The following is a 12757-nucleotide window of genomic DNA, read 5'->3' on the forward strand; positions in this document are numbered from 1 at the left end:
TTATACATTAGGCATAATAGGCATTGTATTTAGGCATATAGTACATTGTTATTTATTTATTTATTTATTTATTTATTTATTTGTTTGTTTGTTTGTTTGTTTGTTTGTAAAATTGAATGCACTCTATACTTATTCTACAGTAGATCTAACAAAAGAAAGAAATCCTGCTGAAAGGAAGTAATAAGGGACTAAACTCTAATCTGTTGTTCTTTCAGCTGCTCCTTTTAGGGGCTCCCCTTTTAGGGCCAGAGCAGATCATCCTTCATTGTCCGCATATTGATTTTGGCACAGGCTTTACTCCAGATGCCCTTCCTGAGGCAACCCTGCCCATTTATCTGGGCTTGGGACCCAGCACTGAGAGTGAACCCCCAGTGGCTGGGGTTGGTGCCCAGTCTGGGGCTCAAACCCATGATCCTGAGATTAAGTGTCCCATGCTCATTTACTTTCATCTTTAATCATTTTTTTTAATTTCTTTTTCATAAGTAGGTCTATTCATGTGTTAATACACTTAAATGCACTTTTCACAGAATTAACCCTACAGATTATTTATCCCTTAATTAGTTAATCCCTTCAAAGGGCAGGAGGTACTTGGTCTGGGAAAACAGGGTTTGCCAGAGAATTAGCCAGTGCTTTTGTCTGTAGGATGTCTTTCCTCAATGTAAAGAAATTGATTTAATTATACTATTTCACATGCAAAATATGAACTTTTTATATAAAAAAATTAATTTAGCAAAGGTTCCAATTAAAATAAGACCTGCAGCCTGCAGCTATAATCAAACAATCAAAGGAAGGTAAGGTCAACCGCAAAGTGGACAATAGTAGTAGCTACTGGGAAATACTGGGAATAAGGAAATAGAGCTGTTAATAATTCAGGCCTGTCCTGTTTTGCTATGTCTCACCGGACAAATTCATGAGCAATAAACTCTGACAGAACAGCATTCTTCAGAAAATGCAGTAATCACATTTGGTGTATTTCTGCCTGAGTCATTATTCTAATTGTTCTAGATATGCCAAACCATTATTGTAATGTTTATTATAGTAATGAACCAAATGATCTGAGTCTGTGAAAGCCATTCTATGGGTGAGCACATGGAGTTAACATGTATACTGAGCAAGATCTCCATCACATCACAGCTGCAGGAGAGATAACCATTGTCAAGACTTCGAGGGAGATTACTGATATGTTAGGTCTATCATGATATTATATTGGATACGTGAACAGGGAGAAATCTGAGAGCTTGCCACCATTCTGTTCATCCAGTAAATATTTGATGAAGATGAATGAGAACGTCCTGGCAGTGAAATGCTGAACCGAAGCATCCCCGCAAGGTGAGAGCAGGCGCAGCAATCTAATCAACCTTTCAAAGACCCTCTCAAAGATGGGGCTTACTTGACCCTGAAGTCAGCACCAGGACAATCAGCAAAGTAAATATGAACAGGTTATTCAGCAAGAAAAGGGCCAATTAGCAGCACTGCAATAAACTGATTAATAATGTAAGAGTAAGTAAGTAAGTAAGTGTAAGTAAGGTTATTGTGTGCCAACCGGAAGAACATATTGTAGAAAAGCACTTACCGGTGCCTGGATGGTGCGGTTCTTCTTGCTGATGTGGTGCACAATACCCGAGATGCACAATGGCCCAGCAAAACCCAACAGGTCAGCCAGGAAGCGGAAGGTAATGCTCAGGATCAAGGGCTTCCCAAAGGCCTCACGTAGAGCCCTCCAGATCCACTGAGGTCCCTGCGGCTGGAGGCCGTCAGGTCTCTTTTACAGAGAAAGACAGGGAAAAGAGAGGACAAAGAGAATGAGACAAACAATAGGCACCCCCAGAAGACCTTCTGACAGAGCTGTAATGAAGCACAAAGAATACTTAAGCTCTGACAAGTGCAAAAACCTCCTGCAGATTGAAGGTGTTTTATGTGTAAAGCATAAGGAAGTCGTTTTCTGGTAATGCAGTACCATAGCATTTTAATTAATGACATAAAATTCCCAAAATACACCAGATGTGGCAATAATATATATGGATTAAAGATGAGGCTTTTTGTGTCTGAAGGCTGTTCATTTCACAGAGTATTATTACTATGCATTAATAAAATAAATTATAATCTAAAAAAATAATAATACAACCCTTACGTCTCTGCTGTCTCCTACATATATTACAGTATAGTATTGTAGGTCAGAATAATGGTCCCATTATTCTATAAAAGTCACTATTATTCTATATGTGATTATTATAAAAGTCACATTAAAAATACAAATTAATGTCTACATTTTAATTAATGATTCAGTTGAAGTATGTTATGACATTTCTTTAGTTTTAAATTTTCAATTTCCTTTATCAATATATTGTTCTACAAATATAAAAAAACATTATTGTGTTGTTGTACCACCACACAAATAAGCAAGTTTCATTGCTTCTACAAAGATATTGTTCTACAAAAATATTTAATAATATTTATAATCTGCTGCTACTGCTGTTTTATACATTCTCTATCATAATTTATTAATGCTCTCAAAAATGTTTTCTTCACCAATTTTACATATTGTTTATATATAAGAAATTATGTATGTATGAACGATGCCTTTATTTCATTGCTGTTACTGAATAATTTATAGTAGATTCTGAATAATATGAATTAAGATAAATAAAAAAATAAATAAAATAGTTTATTATCTTAAGTTGAATCTGGATGTGGGAGGGGAGAGTCAGAGATGTAATTCTCATCACATTACTCCCACAGCATGTGAACACTGACGCATTACCACAGCCACATTTATTTACCTGCAGTTCCCTCACACATAAACTTACACAAACACACACGCACACACTCCTCCTCGTTCCCATGAACAGACAGTAACAGAGTGCTTTCACCCCACTGAGGGTCAAAATGTCACTGCATTCACAGTGGAACATCCTTGTTCTCCCAGCCACTGGAAGGAAGTGTAAGTGGAAAATAAAAACCTTCTATCATGACTCAAGCATGCAGCTTGTGGCTTATAGTGTGATCTCTCAGAACCATCTGACATCTGTTACCACTATCAAAGACATGTGTAAGCTACTGTCCCTTATTCAAGTTCATTCCTCCTAATAAACCTCTCAATATTAATGACAAACATGCATGCAGCAGTTGTGGTACCTTCTGGGCTTCAAAGGCCTTGCGCAGTTTCAGATAATTAGTGAGTGCCCTCATGGCAATGGGCAGTTTGCCGATGACCTTCAGGTCAATGGGGCGTCTGTGAGCAGAGGTGATAAAAGTGTTCATCCACCAGTATGTACCCTTAGACAGCAGATTGACAAATGGCTGCAGAAAACGCACACCCAGGTCCTGCAGGTCTTCAGGAGGCTTTACCTCAGTGGGATGGGCAAAACACATATAGCGCTGCACACACAGAAACAAAAAGAAAGAGCATCGGACTGCAACATAAGACAAATAAGAAAAGACATGCAGGAAAAATACCAGGGTCCGAAATGATTAAATATCTAATAAGCCATCAGAATTACAGTACATTGTGACTATATGTCAAATTATATAATATCATACAAATCTGCTTTAATATATATCAGTGTTTGACAGAAGAACAAATAGCTTCTGAGAGTGTCTGCAGGCAGAATAAATAATGTCTATTAAATATGCATACCATCAACAAAGCAAATCAAACCAAACCATGTCGGAGATAATAAAAAAAAAAGGCACAGATGTTCCTATGACATCACCAGATGTGCTAGTTTATTTTCCCTGAGCTGCTACTAGACAAACCGGGAATACTGTTGATATAAAAGACTGATGCACAGAGAAATGAAAGAAACCAGAAGAGGAAAAAAGAGATGATACTATTAGATAGCAGACACCTATCATCAACAACTCCACTGTCTCTGCTTTTCTGGTGTGCATCACTGATTTTAGCTAGCAGCAGTCAGAGGATAGTAGGTTATACACAGGGAGATCATACAATTTTCAAGGAGCTGGCATTTCTCTGACTGACCTACTTTTGCCTGGATTGTGCCAGTAGATAATGTTTAGGATGGTTGGCCATGATCTGACCCATTAAACACACAGACACACATTCCTTGTGAGGACCTTCCATTGACAATTATTACACCCCCAACAAAATATCAGCTGGCATAAACATTATTCACTTCTATTGAGAGGAGATATGTATTGCCACAGCTGCATATCAACTTTGGCATATTTGGGCATTTTTAAGCCATGCCTTTATGTCTTTTGTGCAAATTTTGAACTATTGATGAGCTAGAACCCATCGACCCAATCTGGCAATATGTCCAGAGCAGATACAGTGTCTACATTTACTCTCTATTCTTCTGCATAACCTCTGTAATTATGTACAATGACAAATCATGTGATTACATCTACAATGACGAGCTTTCAGTGCATCATCAATGCCATGTTATTAGGGGCTTTACAAGAGGAAAAGCCTCAAGGAGAGGCATTTACTTATCAGTGCAATGAGCAATCAGGGAGGAAAATCTCAGAGAATCCCAGGAGTTGATGTGGAAAAACTAACAGGATGTTGATATAAGCCAAAAGGCTAGATTGCGCTCAGACAGGACACAGATGTGCAAGGACTGAGATTTCAGTGCAAACACATACAATGTCCATCTGACTGGAATAAACTTACACTTTGAAATATTCTCTGGGGATAGATAAAAGAAATTCATATAAACACACACACACACACACACACACACGCATATACAGTACATACACATACATAGACACACACACTCATACATACAAGCGTGAACACACATACAGTATAAAACACCAACTATAGTGCTTATTTCTGTCTACAGTAATATTCATTTTTCAGAAGCACCCTCTCATATCATTTAATCAAGGCAGAAGTTGAGTTAGATGTAGAGGATTAATGGCACCACAGATCACACAAGAATCAATTTTACAGTCTGTGCTAATAAAGAGAAAATAAGATATGATTGTACAGTCATCAAATTTGGGCACTACAGCTAGTTGTTCTCAAATTCAAAACCACAAACACAGCCCTTGCCTAGCGTGGTCCCTTTAACTCTGTGTCCTCAAAAGAGCTTGTGTGCTGTCTGTGTGCATGCCTGTGTGCTGTCTAGGAGAGACACCTCTGAATTCTAGTTTAAAAAATATGGACTGACAGGCAGACAGAGGAGTGTCCTTGTCCTTGGTGGTCCATATAATTTTTTTTTCCCTCCTGTTACAGAACCTGAAGTTTTTCCTCTGAGCAGATTTTTGACAGCTGCCAGAATGTGAGAATAACCAAATATTACAAAAGATATTCTGACATTAAACTCCTTAAACTCCCAGAAACATTTATGGGTCCAACCATTTGTTCCTCAGGTTTGTAAGTGTATACACTCTGAGGAGAAGAGAGAGATGTAGAACCACACAACATATGCTTTCCCTATGAGAGATGGTTCCAACAAACCAAGCCCCATTAGGAGTGGGTTGGCTGAGATAAATGAACTAGCAGTGCCTATTTATACCTATTTATATTCTTTATCTTTCAAGAAACGATAAATATTGAAATAAAAATTTGTGCCACCTAAATAAACTCCATCCTTAATATTTTTAAAAATTGGCTTGATGTTGATTTTTTTTTTTTTTTTTTTTACTTTGTGGAACCAGGAATAGCAATATCGGCCATCATTGGAAAAAACACATGTATAAAGCAAAGGCTGGGGCTGATTTCTTTGTAGCCCAGATGGTAGATTCACACTGATTGTTGTTGACAGGTTTGTCAGGTGATTGCGAAATAAAATTATTATAAACATGAAAGTGGTGGATTACTTTCTTGATATTTTTCTTTTCACAATGCCTTTGGAGGAGAAACTAGAAGTAAATAGAGCAAAAGAGCTGGCTAACAGCAAAAGCAGTTTTTTTTTGTTTGCTAATCAAGAAAGACACAGCATATGATTACGTACTTGAAAAAGTTGACCTTAAAAAATATTATTATTATAAAATATCTTTCAGTGGGTGTCTGTATGTTCCTGTGCATATACATAATAGTTTTGTATACAAAGTTCTTTAAGACTCTGCTTACTAATAGGTAGAGTTTTTTTTAGTTCACCCATTCAATGTCATGACCAAGCCATAACTGCTCACAATACCTTCTTTACAAGCACACACAAACAGCATGGCACTTACCCGCCCCAGTATGACGTTGATCTCCACAGTCAGTAGCAGGCCATAGAGCAGGACAAGGAGGCCGGTCAAGCAATAACGCAACTGTCTCATACCGATGCCGTGCTCTGTGTACTTGGCAAACTTGATAGTTTTAGTGATAAATGCCAAGATCCAATAAATAAGCAATGCTGTGAACAGATTAAAGCAGATTAAACCATAAATAATAATTACTGCCTTGCTTAATTAGTGTTAGCTTTGAAAATACCTCTTCAGAACACTGGAAGTATGATGAGGGGATAATAACTTAGCAGAATTTATAAACCTATTTAATACCTCCCACTCTGCATTCACCATGAGAGCTCTCCAGAAGTTCTCTCTGTTGGATGAGGGCCACATCTCACACATTTCATGGCATTATATTCTGATATGAAACATGCAGGCCAACGTGCACTATGCACACATTGTGCAGATGTGATAACGTTCTGATAAATGTTGTACATACAATATTGACTCAAATGGATTATAAGGGATTTACACAGATAACAAATAGCACGTAGATGGTCCAGAATTGTTTAAGGGTTGGCTCATGTACATACAGGTAAAAGGATATTACAGAATGGAAAACATCATTTACTGCAAATGTAGTCTATTATCCTAATTATCCAGTGTGCCCATATTTTCTGGAGATACTGGACTGTGAATTTGCTTTAATGTGGTAAATCTATCTATCTATCTATCAATGGCTGTGGTTGTCATCCCAACAGCCCCTGGGACACAGGGGCTATTCACAGGAAAATGATTTCACCATATTGATATTTATACTGTCATAAATAACTCTCTAACCATACAATCCCTTGGTATTTACAGCATTAGATGTCAATTTTTGCTATGTTGCTGAACCCTGGCCAAAGGTCTTAATAATTACACCAAGCCAATAAGGTCAGCCTATTAAATTGTCCAGGCATAAAATGAGAATAGTAAATAGTGAGTTTTTTGCTTTGTCCAGTGTGTGTTTGTGTGATCTGTGATCAGCGAAGCATGTACCTAGCAACAACTTGGGAAAATTGGAAGTCTCTATGTTGTGGTAGTAGATTATAGAAGTTATAGCAGCCATGAAAGCCAGGGATGCAGGCATGTAGAGATGTAGATGAAGAGACTGTGTAAACCTGTGACAGGGAGAGAAAACGAGATACAGAGAGACATACAGGAGTTAAAACAGTTCATACCACAGCACTGTTGAACTCTTGATTCTGATTGGTCAGAAGGTGTCAATTAATTTTCCAGAACAGCAGCTCTGACAGCAGTTCTGACTGTAAGCCAAATCACAGATTTATATTAATGCACTTGCTCTTCATAGTTTCTATAGTAACAGCTAATTCACAGGGACGTGTATGGCAGACAATCCACGTAAACTGTTTTAAAAATGAACATACATTTTAATTCTGTCATGTGAGTAATCTCATGGATTGGTGTTTCAACTCAATTAATTTGGAGTGGGTGCATGGGGATTAGCTTGAAGGGACAAAGAAGTCAATATTGTTGTTCAATGGGCTTAATAGATTTTTTTCTAGACATATCCTTACAGATTCATGCTAAATTTCCTTCACTGTAAGCAGGAGCTCAGGAGTTAAAACCCACCCATCTGAGACAATGCCCTCTGCGATCTCGCACACCAGCACAAACAGAAGGATGAAGGTGAGGATCCAGCGCAGGTTGTGTCCAGGGAAATGAAGCCATGTGCTGTGATGGATGTGAACCTTGGAGCTCTGGCTGCCCCAACCTACGAATAGATGCACAATAGGGCATTGATTCCCTACTGGTGTAGCATTTTGCAATTTGCAGATTTTCCAGCATATTAACGCCAGACTTATGCAGACATGAGGGCACAACATCTGTCACTTTGCTTTATCACATCCAGATACACCCCTGAAGAACAAAGCTTTATTGCTCACTGTGTTTTGGCTGCTGACTAGCTTGGTAATGTTTGAATAGAGCACCAATGCTTTACTCTATTGCCAAGGCCACTTACCTGCCAATAACATTATGGTAATTGGAAAGCTGAAGCATTCCCAGGTGAAGAGATGAGTTTAATCCTAGAGAGAGTAATTATTTGCCTACAGCTCCACCTTGCCCATCTGTGTAACTGAAACTCCTCTTTCTCATGCCTTACCAGGCTCCAAGAGCTTCCTCTGTCATCTCATCTCATCTCATTTCCCTCTCGTCTGAATCACTCCAAATGAATTATTCGTTAACGAGATGAATTAGCTTGTAATACATTGACATAGAAAACCTAGTCTGGCTGGGTTGTGGCATTGTTGTCTGAAGATCTGATAGCTATACTGATGATTTTTGACTGTAAGACATGAGATCAGTATGAGGCTATAACACTATGCCATGCCTGCTGTGGTTAAAAGACAAGACTGTAACTTAGCCCCACATGGTGATGCATTCAGCTTATGTCCTATTAATTCCACAGTTAAAGTCCATTCATGCCTTGTCTAGGTTACATTTCCACAAAAATACTTTTCACCCTTGGCCTACCTAGAGCTCTATGTGTTTTAATTTTAGAGACAATATTTATAGCATGCCTTTGATAATACAGCAAAAATAGCCTGCATCACTAAAATGAATTTACACCAGAAGGTTGCTTGAAGGTTGCTGCTCATTTGTCTAAGACACTTACCAATGAAGAGGATGGGGAAGGTGATGAAGAGCAGGAAGACATGGGGCACCACAGTGAGGGCATCGAGAAAGCATCCATTGTTGAGCACGCCACGGTCCACATTGTAGGCAGCGGAGTTGTTCTCGCTGCCACAGAAAGACAGGGACATGGTGGAGCCTGGGCTCTGCATGCGCAGCAGAGGAAAGAGAGGGAGAGGAGAACCAGAGGGAGAGGGGGAGGAGGAAAGGAGAGATGCTCAGGAGGTGTCGTATCTAATCCGTAGGCAGTTACATCCTTGCTGCAGGTGGAGAGCAGGTAAGTTCACGTTCTGCATGCACACTGAGACATGCCTGCATCGGATTTCCCCAGCATCTGCACAGCTCAAATACATCCCTTTAATAACTGCTCAAGCTCAGTGCAAAAAAAAAATAAAAATATGGACGCACATACACAGTGGCTGAGAAAGACAACAAAATGTCTCAGCTCCTTTCAATTACAGCTCAAAGCTGACCTTGTGAGGATATCTGTGCTGCGCGACCGAGTATGTGCATCTGTCTGTGCTCACATGACAAGGAGGGCTAGTTAGAAGGAGGGAAGGAGAGAGCAAGGGAGTGAGAGAGAAAGAGAGAGAGTGTGCTGAAGGAGAGGGGGAGGGAGAGCACACAACACCAGCATCAAAATACAGTTCACACATCGTGTGCTACGTGTCAGGCATGATGAATCAACCAAGATTGTTACTTTGAATAGAAAACCTTACAAAAATTTTATCTGCAAATTAAACCATTATTACACAAATCCCTCTGGAACCTTCCTAAGCTACGTAAGTAGGACACACAAAATGCAGCATATTAATAGATCCACAACCCTTAAATACCTGGTCCACATTATTCCATAATGCATGATTCCATATAACTCAATAATGCATGGATTATGCGTAATTCCATAATGAATAATTCCACTCAAATTGTATTTTCTTAAATTTTATGGTAATCTGATATAGATATACCAAATATGGTAAATCATAAACAGTTCATTCAGTTCATTCCAACTCACAGTACATTTCTACAGTCTATACCTAACCTGATTACCTGATCCATGCAGAAATCAGAGCACAGCCACACATATTCCCCTTGTCCTTCCTGTCACTTCCTGTCCTGCACCTAAAAACCACACATAGGAACCATCGTTCCTCGTGTGACACACTGACACGAAGTGGAATAGCTATCAGGCAACTCCATAAGTAACAGGATAGGGTGGGTAGAGGTGTCTGGTAACACACATACACACAAACACACAGCAGAGACACATGCACATGCACACAATGTGCTGTGTTTCGGATGACTCATTCAGTGAATGAAAGGCATTTGCTGGTAACGTTGCTATATTTGTCTGGTAATGCAACACAGCTATAATCCCAAGCACAGTATTATTTCCAGTAGGATTGAGTGATATAGTGCAATAATCTGAATCTCCCTGTAGCCTACATTTTTAAGAGACTGACCTTCTTTTACAGTGCCAGGTCTATTTTACGACACAAGCACTCATTTCCACAAAACAGAGTGCTCTTTAGATTTGACATTGAACAAAAACTTAAAAATGCATCTTCAAGGTTATTTATAATGATATTAGGTAAACAATGCATGAATTAATTCCTTTCTCTTCAAGCATATGAAATGAAAAGGACTGTCAGAGCTAGGAAATGGTCTGTATAACAATAGTTTCCTCTTGCTTGTCATAGTTAGTATTATTTACATAAGATTTGAAAGGTTTTAGTCATTTGGAGCATTGGGCAGTTAAGATCATTTTTACACTACACATAACTACATCACATAATCAATAATAATCAATAGAGCTGGTGATTTTAAGACAGAACACCTTTTTTATGAAGTTTGGTGGTTCTTCTCACAATGTGGTAGCTGTCAATAAAATAGCTGTTAGAGAGAACACTCTGATTTTTCAGGTCTCTGTGCTGCCTCAGGCTCTTTAAACAGGGCAAAAACAAGTAATGTAGACAAGTAATATACACTACTGTAGTATTTATATTTATTTACCTACCCTCTCACATGTTCTATTCTTACTATCTGCTCTAAAACAGTAACAGCGTGTCTAAACATGTTGGTTTTCTTAGCTAGTGAACGTCAGGTAGCAATGAATAGGCCACAGCATTGTTTACACCACAAGCATTTTAACATATTATAGACAAGCATCCAACAAATCAGGACAGAAAGCTGACTCTACTTGCCTGCCAATTCAGAGAGCTCCCCTTTCTGCACACTTCCTCAAGGGTCCTTGAAGAGTTCTTTGGACAGTTAAGTTCTTCTTGGAAGCCTTACTGATAAGGAAATATGCTACAAAAATCTCCCCGAAGGATAAACAAAGAACTCTTAAGGCTTCCAGATCTTAATTTTTTTATAGACTAATCTGCCCTGTTTCACTCTACATACTTTTATGTACAGTAGCTTGTTAATGTTTCTTGGTCATCAGGTTAAATGAGACCTCAGGTAATTGCCAGGTTTATAATTATAATTAAACTATAGCTTTCTTCTGCACGCCCTTATGGGTAAATTGATTTTTGCGACAGTGGAAAGCCCAGATGGAAGCAAGCACCCAAACTGAGCAGCGACCACAGTCATTACGTCAATTAAATCCCACAGTGTTGGAGTGCAAAGCTTAAAAAAAAAAAAAAAAAACACAGTGTGTAGTCTACCCCTTTGATTTGGTTTACGTATTAAACACTATCTCTGACGTCCCTATGTGTCAGGGTGAGGTGGATGATGACCTCAGTGTCATCCCAGCAGGAACTTTATTGGGCTGCAGAGGGAATTAGAGTTCAAAGGTGAAGGATGACTATGAGTCATTTATAAACTCAGAGAGCAGCTGAAGCATCCTGGAGATCTGACACACGATCTGTATTTACTGTCTTTCTTGTTTGTTGTGAACCTCACTCTGGATTTCTCTCCGTGTCACTGTTTCACACAGACACACATTCTCAAGCATGTCTATAATGAAGCATGGTGAGGAAAGCAACACTGCTGTGGTGTGAAGAATTGATTATCTGATCTGATGGCGGTGCATTACTGCACCACAACTCCCTTCCCACAGGCACTCATCCATATGAGTACAGCTTTACAAATGAGTTCAGATAACTTCTAACTCCAGCACACAGGATCATCTAGTTAAAACATCTAAATACACTAAAAAGTGCAAAAGTGGTGGCACAGTGCTTAAGGCATTGGGTAACTGATCATAAGGTTGGACTTCAAATACCAGGATGGCCATGCCACTGTTCTATCCTTGAGCAAGTCCCTTACCCCAGGCATCTCTTCAGCATGCTGTCTCAACTGTAACTCAGCCAAATGAGGGAAATGTGAACGTATTCAGTAAGCGAGTGTAAGTGTTACTCACAAGTTACTCACACTTAAAGGTCTGGATTTATCACACACAGTGTTGTGTTGCTGTTGATTACTCACAGCCAAACTCAAAATACAGAAATCTAGACATATATTATTGTAACAGCATACATACCGGTCTGTAGCGGGAAATCATCCTAACAGCAGAACTGCACGTTTACTCCAGAGTAGCTGATAAAGCAGAAGTGTAAGGAGCGCGTAAAAGCGCAAAGCTGTACTACATGATGTGTGTGTGTGTGTGTGTGTGTGAGATCTGCTGCCGTAAAACTCGCCCTCATCCACCGGAAACGGGGAGCAGCGCTGAAATGATGGATGACGAGCGGATTTACTGTGGCATATGGTCACTGTTTGTTCATGCTGGATCTGGCCATGGTGCTGAAAAAAAAAAAAAGCCGAGGGCTCATGAATGGAGTCATGAGGCAGAAAGTTACAGGTTACTGTCGCACTAACCTGCACCACAGACTGGAAAGAGACGCCACTGAGCTGGGTCTGTGGTGCTGCTTCTGTCTGTAGCTCAAAACTCTAACTCTTAAAGAACTGTGCACTGAAAAACACA

The 12757-nt window shown here is 39.3% G+C and overlaps 1 protein-coding gene across 6 annotated transcripts in view; it reads right to left on the reverse strand.

Moving 5' to 3' along the window:
- abcc8 (ATP-binding cassette, sub-family C (CFTR/MRP), member 8) overlaps positions 1-12492 on the reverse strand; it is a 53589-nt gene extending 41097 nt beyond the window's left edge. Inside the window, exons 1-7 of one of the 6 annotated variants that reach the window (XM_034307540.2) lie at positions 12317-12492; positions 8813-8975; positions 7768-7909; positions 7174-7295; positions 6151-6317; positions 3136-3378; positions 1574-1762 (exon numbers count right to left, since the gene is read on the reverse strand). In XM_034307540.2, coding sequence (XP_034163431.2) covers positions 1574-1762; positions 3136-3378; positions 6151-6317; positions 7174-7295; positions 7768-7909; positions 8813-8975; positions 12317-12337 — 1047 coding nt within the window. In that variant the 5' untranslated portion in view covers positions 12338-12492. Of the gene's footprint in view, positions 1-1573; positions 1763-3135; positions 3379-6150; positions 6318-7173; positions 7296-7767; positions 7910-8812; positions 9090-9879; positions 10071-12316 lie in introns of those variants that run through there. The other 5 variants (XM_034307542.2, XM_026919338.3, XM_034307543.2 and 2 more) reach the window with 5 other exon arrangements.
- Between the last annotated feature and the right edge of the window lie 265 nt (positions 12493-12757).

Source organism: Pangasianodon hypophthalmus, chromosome 9 (genome assembly GCF_027358585.1).
Source record: "Pangasianodon hypophthalmus isolate fPanHyp1 chromosome 9, fPanHyp1.pri, whole genome shotgun sequence".
In the NCBI taxonomy this organism is placed as follows: domain Eukaryota; kingdom Metazoa; phylum Chordata; class Actinopteri; order Siluriformes; family Pangasiidae; genus Pangasianodon; species Pangasianodon hypophthalmus.